Source organism: Oncorhynchus mykiss, chromosome 29 (assembly GCF_057628025.1).
Source record: "Oncorhynchus mykiss isolate SJ-2025 chromosome 29, ASM5762802v1, whole genome shotgun sequence".
In the NCBI taxonomy this organism is placed as follows: Eukaryota; Metazoa; Chordata; class Actinopteri; order Salmoniformes; family Salmonidae; genus Oncorhynchus; species Oncorhynchus mykiss.
In genome coordinates this window covers 15,370,543-15,387,929 of record NC_143050.1, presented here as the reverse complement: position 1 = coordinate 15,387,929, position 17,387 = coordinate 15,370,543, and the positions used below count along the sequence as shown (strand labels likewise).

The 17,387-nt window shown below is 39.7% G+C and overlaps 1 protein-coding gene across 3 annotated transcripts; it reads right to left on the bottom strand.

Moving 5' to 3' along the window:
- Positions 1-469: 469 nt before the first annotated feature.
- LOC110510097 (uncharacterized) lies at positions 470-15,113 on the bottom strand. Of its 3 annotated transcripts, none has more exons than XM_021591423.3 (16): positions 14,789-15,113; positions 14,361-14,403; positions 14,139-14,229; positions 12,702-12,808; positions 10,923-10,981; positions 10,712-10,822; positions 10,471-10,601; positions 7,874-8,013; positions 3,346-3,445; positions 3,075-3,219; positions 2,919-2,942; positions 2,627-2,684; positions 2,093-2,130; positions 1,810-1,981; positions 1,506-1,682; positions 470-1,246 (listed from the first exon to the last, which is right to left on the bottom strand). In XM_021591423.3, the coding sequence occupies exons 1-16, from the start codon at positions 14,874-14,876 to the stop codon at positions 1,123-1,125; spliced, it is 1,608 nt and encodes a 535-aa protein (XP_021447098.3). In that variant the 5' UTR covers positions 14,877-15,113; the 3' UTR covers positions 470-1,122. The 3 variants fall into 3 exon arrangements, with proteins under 3 accessions (XP_021447098.3, XP_021447101.3, XP_036824020.1); XM_021591426.3 differs by having other exon boundaries at positions 7,874-8,007; positions 14,789-15,101; XM_036968125.2 differs by lacking the exons at positions 14,139-14,229; positions 14,361-14,403 and having other exon boundaries at positions 14,789-15,072.
- Positions 15,114-17,387: the final 2,274 nt, after the last annotated feature.

The window sequence follows — 17,387 nt, the reverse complement described above, 5'->3', positions numbered from 1 at the left end:
TGATTTAAACCTAACCACACAGCTAACCTTATGCCTAACCCTGACCTTAACTGAAGAGAAAAAATGAACATTTTGTTTTCATTCATCTTTACGATTTTGTGGCTGTGGTAATTTGTGACAACCCAGATCTAGGATTATATCGTCATACCCATCCTTAATCTCAACAATCAATGGGACCTAAAATATATCTGACCCTGTATCAGTGGAAGGTGCAACTTCTACCTCCCACGAATGCCTTTGTAATAAGGGGTTTATTCAGAAGGGGCGCAATCATTTTAAACATTGCAGATAAAATGCAACATGATTTCCTATTATAATCTAAACTCCATGAAATCAATTTGAATATGCCTAATCAACATTGTCATAGCATCCTTCAAAATGTAACAAATGTCAAATGAGAAGTCTACAGTACCATGACCTGATGGTTCATCACCACTACTTTACATGAAATTGTTGGACATAGACAAAATTTGAATTTGCTGTATTTTTATTGGGTGAATTCTCAAACCCTGCTGTGATTACAAACTACGCTACGCATAGTTGAAGTGGTCGATGGTCACAGATGACAAAAAAATAGTAAAGCCCAGGTCAGGATTTAGTTTAATGTAAAGAGAGGCGACAGTATACAGTATTATATTATACCTTGCTACTCTGTGCCAGAATGTCAGAAGATAGGACACATTTTTATAGTTTGAATCTAAATCTACATGATGACATATCTGTATCAACTAATATTTTTTTTAGAAAAAGTGGTATCAACACAGTGTTTGAAATGGCTTCTGGCAAATAAATGACATTCTATATATTTACAATATGACAAAGCAAGATGGGGCCTGTCCTAACAGTGACAATTGTGAATCTGGACAATGTAATGATGCAGTTGAGAATGTCCATGATCAACATTCTCCTATGATTACATTTGTATTTTAGGCTACACACCATTGCAATAACTTAAGAAGCCATTAGATTGGAATCTCTTTCTTGATTCCAATCACTTCACTTGAAATGGACATTTCATATTCAATTTTTCCTTACATGAAATCAAAATTGTCTAGCCATGGTCATTTTCTTTTTTACAAAAGATTAAAGAACTAGCCATGGAGCCGCAATGTTCTGCCTTTTTCAGTCCTTGTGCTCTTCCCCACGCCCCAACATATCCTCTGGGACATCCTTGTCCTCTTTGCTGCGTTTGCTTTTCTTGTGCTTGTGTCTGCGATGCCCCTCCCCCTCATCATCATGCTGCTTGCTGTAAGGAAATGAATAATATAATATAATTCTGTTAACATTTTTGTAAGCGTTTATCTTAAGTCTTAAAGTGAGTAACCACACATCGCTAGTAAAAAGAACCACAAGCTTATCAATGTAGCTTAGGTTCATCAATCTCATAAATGTAGGCCAGTAAAGTAAAACCTAACCAGTGTGTATAATATATTTGCAATAAACCACAAATTCTGTCCTACTGCATTTTCCTTTTTCCCAATCTGACAATACTAACTTTCCCTCACCGTTTGGAAGACTTGTGTTTACCACTCTCCTCCTTGTCACGATGGCGTCTGTCTCGCTGATGCTCCTCCCTCTCCCTGCCACGCCCACCGCTGCTGTCGTGAACATGAAGGTAACTGTGCTCAAATTCTCGCTCACTCTCTCGATCATGGCTGTAGTAGTGGTAACGGTCATCCTCACTAGGTATCAGATATCAGATATCAGGACAGATGAGAGAAAGTTAAGGCATGCGAAGGTTCAATTTCACCACAAAACATAAGCAAATGTATCTACACTGTTTAACTTTCTTTTTCTTTGTTTACGCACTTATATTCGCTGGTGGTTGGAGTATGACCTCTCTCTTGATCTCTGTCTCTTTCTCTATGACTTCCTTGGTACTCCCAATGCCCTCGTCCTCTGTCTTCCCCCCCCTTCTCCAGCACAGAGCCCCAAGGCATGTGTGATGATGAGACTGGAGGGTAGCTAATGAAGCTTGACTCTGAAAGAAAATACACTGCATTAACTGCAATACAAGGGGAAGTTATTTGATGTGTGGAGTATAAGGCATGACAATTGTATTTTGAACCTGCCAGGTAAACACGATACATACCTCCACTGTTGTATCCAAAAGGAAGAGGGGCTCTACTGCTGTAATTCAGGGAAGGACAAATTGTCAGGATTAAGACCATCACTTAAACATTCACACAAACGCAGCAGAGTAAAGAGAGGCTCTGACTGGTACTGCTTATGAAACAGAAGTTGTCTGAGTCTGATGCCTCACTGCAGTCCATAGTAGAGCAGCAGGAAGATGTTTTGGGGTGGGGGTGCTACGAATTGTTTCAGAAATAATTTTTAGCATGGCCTACAGACTGCTGCTATAGTGGTCTGCTAATACAGGACTATTAAATGCCTAGTGCACTACTTTTGTGAGAGAAGAACAATTTCAGGGGGTACTGCAGCACCCCTACTTCCCGTGGCTATGGTTGATAGCACAGCAGAAGTACCTGTCCTATCATCAAAAGGGTGGCCCGGCAAACCGGTTTGCAGACATTTTGGAGTTGGGCGTAGCTTTAGAGCAGCGTCTGAACGTATTGCCTTATTAATGCATTAGTACATTTTAACTAGTCTATTGACTCTCACATACCTATCCACAGGTGGCATCATCAAGGTAGGGGGAGGAGCAAGGGGAGGTAGGAACAGGCCTAGGGGAAAAGCAGTATGTAATCATCACCAAACAACAAATATTTCATCTTGAGTATAACTATGTAGCATAGACATTCAGATTACATTTCTAGATTAATGTTTATGCATGTTTACAGCCATTTCAAAGCATGTTGTATAATATTATCATACTACAATAAAAATGCAGTTCTCTTGCATCCTCTGAGAAACTAAGGACTACACAAGAGTTTTGTGGTCTAGCTATAAAAACTTACCTGTAATGGAAGGTGGTGGCATACCTGAGAATGAGACCATCATGTAAAGGTATTATAACATTATGTTATAATTTCTCATGGCTCTCCTTATCATATCACAAGACTATGTATTTGGTATGCTTTCATTCATGTTCTGGATAAAGAATGATACCTTACCTGGGGGGTGAAGAGGTGGGGGCATACCAGATACTGGTGGAGGAGGATGCAGGAAGTGTGGTGGGGGCATACCCATTGGAAGAGGAAGAGGAGGTCCTGCTGGTGGAACCAAGGGTTGTACCTTGTTACCATGGTCTCCGAGCACCTGCAGAGTTGTTGAGAACATTGAATGATGCAGAACAATAGGTGTAGGTGTGTGTCTTACTCTCCTTAGCCTGCAGTTATCTTTGACTTCATCACATAAAATCACTGAATGTGTGAACAGATTAACCTGGATAGGATTCTGTTCCTGCATTTCCCTCCTTCGGCCTTCAACCCGGCGAATGGCTCCTGTCTGTCCACCAATCACATCAATAGTTCCACCCAATTTCCTACAGAAAGAGATGACAGACATCTGTACTCTCTCTCACTGCAGTCAGGAGCCATTTATGCTTCACATGATTTCTCTACCAAGTGTAAAATAAGTATTTAACAAGCGTAGCTCTTTACAATCCAGTTCTTTTGAGGAAAATGTTGTACCAGATCTGAGTTAGCCTCGTAGATCCCAGACCTATGGCAGCAACAGCACTTGGTCTGGGATTAATGATTGAGACAAAAAAATGTTTAAAGCCAATAAATCACGAGGCAGTTATGCCAGAATGTCACGATTCGAAACCAAAGTTTGCAGGCAAAACCTTTGCAGTGGTTTTAGTGAAGGTGGTTGATGCAAACTAGCCACTTGCGAAATGCACTCATGAAAAATAACCCCTGTGATCTCCATCTTGCTAGCTACTATTTTGTGTCCAGGAATGTTCACGTTAGGACAACAAGCTAATAACGCAAAAAGAGGATAAGGCAGTGATGTAAGAAAGCCGAATGTATACATACTGTTAACCTGGAACATTAGAATATTGTGGGAGACAAGACTGTATGATGCTTGAACAGGTAGAGGTTATTACTTCCATATTTAAGCATAACTTTATTAACAGGTTTTCTTCAAATAATTTAAATTTTATTGGTCATATACACATGGTTAGCAGATGTTATTGGTCACATACACATGGTTAGCAGATGTTATTGGTCACATACACATGGTTAGCAGATGTTATTGGTCACATACACATGGTTAGCAGATGTTATTGGTCACATACACATGGTTAGCAGATGTTATTGGTCACATACACATGGTTAGCAGATGTTATTGGTCACATACACATGGTTAGCAGATGTTATTGGTCACATACACATGGTTAGCAGATGTTATTGGTCACATACACATGGTTAGCAGATGTTATTGGTCACATACACATGGTTAGCAGATGTTATTGGTCACATACACATGGTTAGCAGATGTTATTGCGATGGTAGCAGAATGCTTGTGTTTCTAGTTCCGACAGTGCAGCAATATCTAACATGTAAGTTAACAATTCCACAACAACTACATAATACACACAAATCTAAGTAAAGGAATGGAATATACAGTGCCTTGCGAAAGTATTCGGCCCCCTTGAACTTTGCGACCTTTTGCCACATTTCAGGCTTCAAACATAAAGATATAAAACTGTATTTTTTTTGTGAAGAATCAACAACAAGTGGGACACAATCATGAAGTGGAACGACATTTATTGGATATTTCAAACTTTTTTAACAAATCAAAAACTGAAAAATTGGGCGTGCAAAATTATTCAGCCCCCTTAAGTTAATACTTTGTAGCGCCACCTTTTGCTGCGATTACAGCTGTAAGTCGCTTGGGGTATGTCTCTATCAGTTTTGCACATCGAGAGACTGAAATTTTTTCCCATTCCTCCTTGCAAAACAGCTCAAGCTCAGTGAGGTTGGATGGAGAGCATTTGTGAACAGCAGTTTTCAGTTCTTTCCACAGATTCTCGATTGGATTCAGGTCTGGACTTTGACTTGGCCATTCTAACACCTGGATATGTTTATTTTTGAACCATTCCATTGTAGATTTTGCTTTATGTTTCGGATCATTGTCTTGTTGGAAGACAAATCTCAGTCCCAGTCTCAGGTCTTTTGCAGACTCTTCTTCTCTCTTCAGATTCTTCCAGAATGGTCCTGTATTTGGCTCCATCCATCTTCCCATCAATTTTAACCATCTTCCCTGTCCCTGCTGAAGAAAAGCAGGAACAAACCATGATGCTGCCACCACCATGTTTGACAGTGGGGATGGTGTGTTCAGCTGTGTTGCTTTTACGCCAAACATAACGTTTTGCATTGTTGCCAAAAAGTTCAATGTTGGTTTCATCTGACCAGAGCACCTTCTTCCACATGTTTGGTGTGTCTCCCAGGTGGCTTGTGGCAAACTTTAAACGACACTTTTTATGGATATCTTTAAGAAATGGCTTTCTTCTTGCCACTCTTCCATAAAGGCCAGATTTGTGCAATATACGACTGATTGTTGTCCTATGGACAGAGTCTCCCACCTCAGCTGTAGATCTCTGCAGTTCATCCAGAGTGATCATGGGCCTCTTGGCTGCATCTCTGATCAGTCTTCTCCTTGTATGAGCTGAAAGTTTAGAGGGACGGCCAGGTCTTGGTCTGATACTCCTTCCATTTCAATATTATCGCTTGCACAGTGCTCCTTGGGATGTTTAAAGCTTGGGAAATCTTGTTGTATCCAAATCCGGCTTTAAACTTCTTCACAACAGTATCTCGGACCTGCCTGGTGTGTTCCTTGTTCTTCATGATGCTCTCTGCGCTTTTAACGGACCTCTGAGACTATCACAGTGCAGGTGCATTTATACGGAGACTTGATTACACACAGGAGGATTGTATTTATCATCATTAGTCATTTAGGTCAACATTGGATCATTCAGAGATCCTCACTGAACTTCTGGAGAGAGTTTGCTGCACTGAAAGTAAAGGGGCTGAATAATTTTGCACGCCCAATTTTTCAGTTTTTGATTTGTTAAAAAAGTTTGAAATATCCAATAGATGTCGTTCACTTCATGATTGTGTCCCACTTGTTGTTGATTCTTCACAAAAAAATACAGTTTTATTTCTTTATGTTTGAAGTCTGAAATGTGGCAAAAGGTCGCAAAGTTCAAGGGGGCCGAATACTTTCGCAAGGCACTGTATAAACCTAGCAACAAAAAAAAGTCCTCTCACTGTCAACTGCGTTTATTTTCAGCAAACTTAACATGTGTAAATATTTGTATGAACATAACAAGATTCAATAACAGACATAAACTGAACAAATTCCACAGACATGTAACTAACTGAAATGGAATAATGTGTCCCTGAACAAAGGGTGGGTTAAAAGTAACAGTCAGTATCTGGTGTGGCCACCAGCTGCATTAAGTACTGCAGTGCATCTCCCCCTCATGGACTGCACCAGATTTGGCCGTTCTTGCTGTGAGATGTTACCCCACTCTTCCATCAAGGCACCTGCAAGTTCCAGAACATTTCTGGGGGGAATGGCCCTAACCCTCACCCTCCGATCCAACAGGTCCCAGACGTGCTCAATGGGATTGAGATCCGGGCTCTTCGCTGCCCATGGCAGAACACTGACATTCCTGTCTTGCAGGAAATCACGCCCAGAACAAGCAGTATGGCTGGTGGCATTGTCATGCTGGAGGGTAATGTCAGGATGAGCCTGCAGGAAGGGTACCACATGAAGGAGGAGGATGTCTTCCCTGTAATGCAAAGCGTTGAGATTGCCTGCAATGACAACAAGCTCAGTCCGATGATGCTGTGACACACCGCCCCAGACCATGACGGACCCTCCACCTCCAAATAGATCCTGCTCCAGAGTAAAGGCCTCGGTGTAACACTCATTCCTTCGACGATAAACGCAAATCCGACCATCACCCTTGGTGAGACAAAAACGCGACTCGTCAGTGAAGAGCACTTTTTGCTAGTCTTGTCTGGTCCAGCACGGTGGGTTTGTGCCCATAGGCAACGTTGTTGCCAGTGATGTCTGGTGAGGACCTGCCTTATAACAGGCCTACAAGCCCTCAGTACAGCCTCTCTCAGCCTATTGTGGATAGTCTGAGCACTGATGGAGGGATTGTGCGTTCCTGGTGTAACTCGGGCAGTTGTTGTTGCCATCCTGTACCTGTCCCGCAGGTACAGGTACGGATGTACCGATCCTGTGCAGGTGTTGTTACACGTGGTCTGCCACTGTGAGGACGATCAGCTGTCCGTTCTGTCTCCATGTAGCGCTGTCTTAGGCGTCTCACACTACGGACATTGCAATTTATTGCCTTGGCCACATCTGCAGTCCTCATGCCTCATTGCAGCATGCTTAAGGCACGTTCATGCAGATGAGCAGGGACTCTGGGTATCTTTCTTTTGGTGTTTTTCAGAGTCAGTAGAAAGGCCTCTTTAGTGTCCTAAGTTTTCATAACTGTGACCTTAATTTCCTACCGTCTGTAAGCTGTTAGTGTCTTAATGACTGTTCCACAGGTGCATGTTCATTAATTGTTTATGGTTCATTGAACAAGCATGGGAAACAGTGTTTAAACCCTTTACAATAAAAAAAAAAAAGTAAAGTTATTTGGATTTTTACGAATTATCTTTGAAAGACAGGGTCCTGAAAAAGGGATGTTTCTTTTTTTGCTGAGTTTACATAGAAATATATGGATGAGCAATGACAGAGCGGCATAGGCAAGATGCAATAGATGGTATAAAATACAGTATATACACATATGAGATGAGTAATTCAAGATATGTAAACATTATTAAAGTGACTAGTGATCCATTTATTAAAGTGGCAAGTTATTTCAAGTCTGTATGTAGGCAGCAGCCTCTCTCTGTTAGTGATGGCTGTTTAACAGTCTGAATCCCTCTGACGTGTTTACCTGTTAGGTGGGGGTCCTGCCTTCAGTCTGTTGGCAGCGAGGGCCAGGACTGAAGCAGGGGGAAAGTCTGGCTTGTAATCAGTCTTGATGGAAGACGGTTCTGTATCCTTTTCTAAAGTGGTTGCCCTTCCCTGCTGAACCTCGAAAATAAAACAATTATCCAATTATTTCCCACCCGCAAAATATCACTGTTAATATAATCAAATCTATGTTAGTACTATATCACATTTAGAAATAAGATAGACTATTATTTTATATTAACATTAGTAATATTATTATCAATGGAATTATTAATGTATTATTTGACTTGGGGCCAAATCCAGTGGGGTCTGGTCTTGATTTAAGTGTGGGATGAGAAATCTGACACAGGAAACAGCAGCTTTTCCTTGGCTTGGCCAGTCTATTTTATTTCAGTTCACATAACTACATTTCCTGTCTTTCTTGATGATTAAAGATTAATTGCTACATACATTTTTTGACTTATAAATGAATGATACAGTGCCTTTAGAAAGTATTCATACCCCTTGACTTATTCCACATTTGTTGTGTTTGTTACAGCTTGAATTCAAAATTTATGAGAAAAAAAAATTCTCACACATCTACACACAATATCTCATAATGAAAAGGTTAAAGCATGCTTTTAGAAATGTTTGCACATTTATTGAAAATGAAATAGAAATATCTTATTTACCAAAGTATTCACACCCCTGAGTTAATACATGTTAGAATCACCTTTTGCAGCGATTACACACTGTGAGTCTTTCTGAATAAGTCTCTAAGAGCTTTGCACACCTGGATTGTATAATATTTGCCAATTATTATTTTCAAACAATTCAAAATTCTTCAAGGTTGTTGATCATTGCTAGAAAACCATTTCAAGTCTTGACCATAGATTTTCAAGCAGATTTAAGATTTAAGACTGTAACTCGGCCACACAGACACATTCATCGTGTTCTTGGTAAGCAACTCCAGTGTAGATTTGTCCTTGTGTTTTAGGTTATTGTCCTGCTGAAAGGTGAATTCATCACCCAGTGTCTGGTGGAAAACAGACTGAACCAGGTTTTCCTTTAGGATTTGCCTGTGCTTAACTCCATTCCGTTTATTTTTTATCCTGAAAAACTCCCCAGTCCTTAACGACTACAAGCATACCCATAACATGATGCAGCCACCACTATGCGTCAAAATATGAAGAGTGGTACTCAGTAATGTGTTGTATTGGATTTGCCACAAACATAACACTTTGAATTCAGGACAAAAAGTGAATTACTTTGCCACATTTTTTTGTAGAATTACTTTAACGCCTGCATGTTTTGGAAGATTTTTAGTCTGTACAGGCTTTCTTTTTTTTCACACTATCAATTAGGTTAGTATTGTGGAGTAACGACAATGTTGCTCCATCTCAGTTTTCTCCTATCACAACCACTAAACTCTGGAACTGTTTTAAAGTCACCATTGACATGGTGAAATCCCTGAGCGGTTTCCTTCCTCTTCGGAAGGACGCCCGTATCTTTGTAGTGACTGGATGAATTGATACACCATCCAAAGTATACTGAATAACTTCACTATGCTCAAAGGGATATTCACTGTCTGCTTTTTAATTTTTTTTACCCATCTACCAATTGGTGCCCTTCTTTGCAAGGCATTGGAAAATCTCCCTGGTCTTTGTGGTTGAATCTGTGTTTGAAATGCACTGCTCGAATAAGGAGCCTTACAGTATGTGTGGGGTACAGAGATGAGGTGGTCATTGAAAAATCATGTTAAACACTATTGTTGCACACAGAGTGAGTCCCTGCAACTTATTATGTGACTTATTAAGCACAATTTTACTCTTGAACTTATTTAGGCTTGCCAAAACAAAGGGGTTGAATACTTATTGACTCAAGACATTTCAGCTTTAAATTTTTTATTAATTTGTAAAAATATCTAAAAACACAATTCCATATTGACATTATGGGGTATTGTGTGTAGACAAATGACAAAAACAATCTCAATTGAATTCATTTTAAATTCAGGCTGTAACACAACAAAATGTGGAAAAAGTCATGAAAAGGTTAAGGGCTATGAATGCTTTCTGAATGCACTGTATATACCCATTAATTCTTGAAGACTATAACTTATAAATGCCTCATGAGCTTAGTTCAACTGTCATACCCTATCAGAACCCAAAACATAAGCTTGTTTCGCTCCAGTGTTTGTAAAGAATGTAAATGTAAACAAATACTACATAGCCTGAAAACATTGTTAAAAATATAATTTGTAATAATAACTTTGTAGCTTTGTCTTGAATTTGAGAGTGGTTACATTTCTTCAGGCCCATCTCTCAGCTTTTTACCAAAACTGAGGCAGGGTGGCGCTTTGTTATTGTATCATTTCAGGATTCTATCTTAAAGGTTAATTACTCTTAACAAATCAAATCAAATTTATTTATATAGCCCTTCTTACATCAGCTGATATATCAAAGTGCTGTACAGAAACCCAGCCTAAAACCCCAAACAGAAAGCAATGCAGGTGTTAACCATCACTGTTTGGAGACAAACACAAAGTTTTACAGTAGGGTGATGAAGTAGGTATAATTAATCAATGTTTTGAGGACTCACTGTTATCTTGTTTTCAAAACTGAGAGGAGCACTGGGCTCCAGGCCAAGCTGTAGTCTGCGCTGTCTCTCACAGTATCCCTTCCACGTTTCCTCATTAAAACCATAGTTGAAGTAGTCTGAGAGGTCGGCACCTAGAGACAGAACAACATACAAAATAACAAATTGATGTTGTAACAATCTGCAGTAATTTTATTTCAAAGATTCAAATGGTCAGTTCAGTATACGTAAACAACCCCCTTACCTGGCTTTCTCCATGGTTTGTCCTCAAAGATGTCCATTTCCACCTCCACAACTGGTGCACCATTGAAGGCCCCTAGTGTCTCTATATCTATCCCTTTGGGCTGCAGCTTAACTTGTAGCAAAACAGTAACATTATGAATTAGTCAACAAATACAATAAAACCATTATTGTCCACCTTAAATAATCCCCCAAAACAGGACGAGTTCACTCACTGGCTGCTGCTGAGGCATAGCAACGAGCTGGTTTCAAGCTCAGGTTCATGCCCGTTCCCCTGCAGAGATTCAGATTTTTTTTTTTTAAATGTATCCAGTGGCCTTCATTAGCTCCCCAGATTTTAAATCAAGTGTGATACTGTCTTTATTCTTCATTACAGCAGTATACACAGCCCCTCAGAAAGTATTCACACCCCTTGACATTCCAAATGTTGTTGTGTTACAGCCTGTTGTGTTGTGTTACAGCCTGTTGTGTTGTGTTACAGCCTGTTGTGTTGTGTTACAGCCTGATTTCAAAATGTATTATATTTTGAATGTACTTTTTTTTACCCTCACCTGTCTACACACAATACCCCATAAATGACAAAGTGAAAACATGTTTTTGACATTTTTGCAAATGTATTTGAAATGAAATACTGAAATATCTAATGTACGTAAGTATTCAATCCCCTGAGTCAATACATGTTAGAATCACCTTTAGCAGCGATTACAGCTGCGGGTTTTTCTGGGTAAGTCTGTAAGAGCTTTGCACACCTGGATTGTACAATATTTGCACATTATTCTTTTTAAAATTCTTCAAGCTCTGTCAAGTTGGTTGTTGATCATTGCTAGACAGCGACTTTTATGTATTGCCAGAGATTTTAAAGTTGATTTAAGTCAAAACTGTAACCAGGCCACTTAGGAGTATTACATGTAATCTTGGTAAGCAACTCAACTATATTTGGCCTTGTGTTTCAGGTTATTGTCCTGGTGAAAGGTGAATTTGTCTCCTAGAGTCTGTTGTAAAAGAGACTGAACCAGGGTTTCATCTAGGATTATGCTTGTGCTATTGTGCTAGCTCTATTCCATTTTTTTTTTTTTTAAAAACCTCCCTAGTTCTTTCCAATGACAAACATACCCCATAACATGATGCAGCCACCACCATGCTTGAAAATATGAAGAGTGGTGCTCAGTGATGTGTGGTGTTGAATTTGCCACAAACATCATGTTTTGTATTCAGGACATAACGTTCATTTCTTTGCCACATTATTTGCAGTATTACTTTAGTGCCTTGTTGCAAACAAGATGGATGTTTTGGTTTTTCTGTTCAGTCTTCCTTCTTTTCACTTTGTCATTTAGGTTAGTATTGTGGAGTAACTGCAATGTTGTTGATCCATCCTCAGTTTTCTCCTGTCACAGCCATTAAACTCTGAAACTGTTTTCAAGTTACCACTGGCCTTATGGTGAAATCCCTGAGCGGTTTCCTTCCTCTCCGGCAGCTGAATTAGGAAGGACACCTGTATCTTTGTAGTGACTGGGTGTATTGATACATCATCCAAAGTGTAATTAATAACTTCATCATCTTCAAAGGGATATTCTATGTCTGCTTTTTTTTTTACCCATCTACCAATATATGTCCTTCTTTGCGAGGCATTTGAAAACCATGAATCTGTGTTTGAAATCCACGAGGGACCTTACAGATGTTCTCCTGAACTTATTTAGGCTTGCCATAACAAAGGGGTTGAATACTTATGACTCAAGACATTTCAGCTTTAAATGTTGTATTAATTTGTAAAAATGTCTAAAAACATAATTCCACTTTGACATTATGGGGTATTGAGTGTAGGACAGTAACACAACATCTAAATGTAATCAATTTTAAATTCTGGCTGTAACACAACAAAATTAGGAAAAAGTCAAGGGGTGTGAATACTTTCTGAAGGCTCTGTATTTAACCCTCTGACTTAACACAGTTTTTTTGAAAAGCAACTGTCTCTCGGGATGCGCAAGTACACTTACATGTAGGAAGGTGCACCAGTTTTGATGTTACCAATGGTGACCTTGACGTCATCATCGTCATCACTGTCACTGTCCTCCTCCTCTTCACCTTCAGTACCTTTGGCTTCCTGTTGAAAAAAGGGAGGAGCATAGTAACATTAACCCCGTTGAGTCGCCCATTTTGTACTTCTAGCCCCTTTTAAACATTGTGTCTTTGAGCTACAGTAGGTTGTACCATTGGATTAGTCTATTTCTTCTGCATCCGTAGATACCATCCATTAGTCTATGTGATTAACGGGGCCTGAGCTAAAGCTGTGTTTCTGAGAAAAGGGCAGATCCCGAATGGTCTGAATGGTTTACGCTACAAACTATTAAAAGCTGTCTATGAAAAGATGAGACTCTCACAAACACAAGCATGTTTTGCTCTGTGACGCTAACAAGCTACACAACCCTTAAAAAACAAAGATTGCAGTTTTGAAACTGCTGTAAAAGTGCAGTAACTGCAGTCGACTGTGGTATTCTGGACACAGTAATTGCAAAATAACTGCTGTGTACTGCAGTTGAACTGCATTTATACTGCACTCTAACTGCAGTTACACTGCAAAATTACTGCAGTAAAAAAAACAGTGTTATTTTGGACGCAGTATTTGCAGCATACTGCAGTTATACTTCACTCTAACTACAATTGTTTTCGTAAGGGAAGAGTCGTTAGAAGGTAAGGGGTTCTTCTACATAGATCATAGGAAATCCCAGGACAAAGGGTCTATAATACTGTAATAAGCTCACATTTAGCTGCTGTCATGAACTCCAAACTTCACACAGTTGTCACTGACATGTTGGATATTCATTTCCCAGTAAGCAAACCATTTATGTAATTACAGCATTCATACAAATACATTTTTATCAGGTTTTTGCTTTGACGGACGTAGTTTTTTTTATTGACATTTGTCAAAAAAACACATGAATACAACTGTTTATGTTAAATAGTTTTGTGTTCTACTTAAAGCCCTTGTTGTCCTGAAAATAAAATGGTAAAACACTTAATTGTGAGGCTAAATATAAAGTCTGGACATGCAGATAAATGAAAGTCAGATAAACAGATTTTTGATGGAGTCTCGGGACTGATAGGGTTAACACTACAAAATGAACGCTCACACCTGCACCATTACGTAAACCAACACACACCTCATTGGTTGCCTGTGAGAGGTTCCTCTATTTCTATTGGTTGGATCTCATCGCTGTGTTACAGTATGAATGAACCATCAGAGGTTTTGGAAAATCCATTTTCTCCGAGAGAAAAGCTATGCAACTAATAACACCGGTGTACTATTATGTAACAACTTACAACAGCTGTTAAGATACAATGGTAACTCTTTAGCCTACATTGTGAAAATGTTTTAGAACTAACTATGTATCTATGTGATAAGAAATGTAGATGATATTGCCCCCATGCCATGCCTGTGATGCAGCATCCTTCTCTTCGGTATTGCCCATTGAAGTCAGCTGAAGGGTATTGCCCATTGAAGTCAGCTGAAGGGAGTCACCAGGCCTAATAAGCAGAGGGGGGAATTATTGTAGTTACATTGTAATAGCATGTCAAATAATATTTGGAACATCATGTGCGTGCCTTGAGTGAATTTGGGTGAGAGGATCAAGTGAGCAGGAAAGTTACATTCTTACCCAGGCAAACCCTCGGGGGCATTTTGTTTCTTGGTGTTTTCCCCTAAGAAAAGATGACATGATGATTGAAGGTCGATGCATTTATTGCCAGTCGCCTAGCATTTAAGACAAGAGCGTTTTGGAGCCAATTTGTTTTGGGCTGAGCTGCCAAACCATACTGCAGATTTTGCAGGGGAAAATGTACATGATCAAATAATCTTAGGTGTGCATCCTAAGATAAATCAAAACACTCCACAAAAAAAGACACCACTAGATGTGCAAAAATGTGCGATGCGTAGGGTTCCTATATGTTTTGGACCAAACATCATCCGTGAGGCCGGTGGTTGGTGTTGTGCGTTTGTTAACTGTCTCAATTAATCTTGATCAACATCTGAGGGAACTGTTTAGCGCATGCCTTGTGTATCCATGTGGATACATTGTATATTCACCCCCATACAGCCAATGCTCTTCGTCTTCAACCTGATGGGGCTCACTCAACGGGACTGCTGATTCTGAAATGGTCAACTCAGTAGCCATGGTGTAAATTAGATGCGTGGTCTATTTTTCCCAGTTTTCGACCTTGTCCGGCCGCGAGTGTTCGCCGAATAGCAAAATCCTATAACAAATCATGTGCCTGATAACACCTCTGCCATTATCAAGTCATCAAAATCCGCTAATTATCCCGAACTGATGATAGTAACCTCTATGACAGACATCCTACCTCTTTCCCAACAACACCCGCCTCCTTGTACAGTGGCATTCAAAAGGCAAAACAAAAGGTCCTGGGTCCTAGTGCCTTCACAAGACTTTGTATTTTAACTATTCAATTTAAGGGGCTTTATTGGCATGGGAAACATATGTTTACATTGCCAAATCACGTGAAATAGATCATAAACAAAAGTGAAATAAACTATAACAAATTTACAGTAAACATTAAAGTAATAAATACATTTCAAATGTCATATTATGTCTACATACAGCGTAGTAGTGATGCGCAAATAGTTAAACATAAATATGGGTTGTATTTACAATGGTGTTTGTTCTTCACTGGTTGCCCTTTTCTTTTGGCAACAGGTCACAAATCTTTCTGCTGTCATTGCACACTGTGGTATTTCACCCAATAGATATGGGAGTTTATCAAAATGGTTTGTTTTCAAATTATTTGTAAATCTGTGTAATCTGAGGGAAATATGTGTCTCTAATATGGTCATACATTTGACAGGAGGTTAGGAAGTGCAGCTCAGTTTCCACCTAATTTTTTGGGCAGCGTGCACATAGCCTGTCTTCTCTTGAGAGCCAGGTCTGCCAGATCCTAATTCTTGCCTTGTCTCTCAGATCGTTCACAGCTTTATGTAAGTTACCTGTGGCGCTGATGTTTAGGCCGAGGTATGTATAGTTTTTGTGTGCTCTAGGGCAGGTATTCCTAAACTGGGGTACTCGCAATGCCAAATAAAAATGTGATTCACATTTTTAGAAATGTGAATCTATATTTTAGAAATATAGATAACATTTTCTTCACATTTTCAAACAGTACATTTTCCAACGGGGCTATACATTTGGGTGAGGTTTTTTCTCGCCTGAGTAGCCTCGTTTCACTGCCAAAAATAAAATTAAACCATCTAGTGTTCAGCGAAATAACAACACAATGTCAAATACAGGTAGCCTAGTCAAATAATTAACATCCAATCACATTAACCGTTACTCTCTCGCAGGAAATCTTCACTCTTGTGCAGACATTTAGAAACGAAACATGACAATTTGAAAAATAAGCCACAGGAGTTTTTTTTTGCGAGAATAAAGACGACTTTTGAGGAGTAAGACCTGTACATAAGTAAAAGATATGTCACGCCCTGATCATAGTTTGCTTTGTATGTTTATATGTTTTGTTTGGTCAGGGTGTGATCTGAGTGGGCATTCTATGTTGTATGTCTAGTTTGTCTGTTTCTGTGTTTGGTCTGATATGGTTCTCAATCAGATGCAGGTGTTAGTCATTGTCTCTGATTGGGAACCATATTTAGGTAGCCTGTTTTGTCATTGTGGGTGATTGTCTATGTTATGTTGCTTGTTAGCACAGTGGTTCAGTAGCGTCACGTTGTGGTTTTGTTTTTGAAAGTGTTCAGTTTTTCCATTAAAATGACGAACACTTACCATGCCGCATCTTGGTCTGACCCTTACTCCTCTTCAGACGAAGAGGAGGAAATCTGCCGTAACAAGATAACAATAATAAGAAGGGACAAGGAGCATCCTATATGGTGAGCTACCAAGTGGCTAGGACAGGCAAGCCCCATACTATTGAACTTAATTCTTCCTGCTGCCGCAGATATGGCTGGGACAATTTCTAGGGGAAAAGGCCCTAAAAGCTATACAGACAATGCCTTCATCAAACACTGTTTCACAATGCTTCAGTGACATTGCAGGAGATGTTTTGAAATTACTGCTTCACATACAAGCCAGTGAATTATATGCGTTACAGCTGGATGAGTCAACAGACGTGGCGGTCTTGGCACAGCTCCTGGTATATGTCCTCTACGTTTATGGGGGGTTAATTAAGGAAGACATCCTCTCTTGGAAACCAGGACAACATGAGAGGATATTTTTGAAGTACTGGACAGCTTTGAGACATCAAATGGACTTTGGTGGTCAATCTGTGTATCTGTACTGATGCCACAAAAGCCATGACAGGGATACAAAGTGGAGTGGTAACGAGTGTGCAAGCAGTTGCTCCCGATGCCATTTGGGTACACTGCAGCATCCACCGGGGAATGCCTGACCGCTTGAAAGATGTTTTGGACACTACAGTGAAAATGGTTAACTTTGTTAAAGCAAGGCCCCTGAACTCCTGTGTATTTTCTGCATTATGCAATGATATGGGCAGCGACCATGTAACGCTTTTACAACATACAGAAGTGTGCTGGTTATCAAGGGGCAAAGTATTGACACAATTTTTTTTGAATTGAGTGATAAGCTTAAAGTTTTCTTTACTGACCATAATTTTCACTTGTCTACCTGTCCCTCAACGTAACCAAGACTAAGGAGATTATTGTAGAC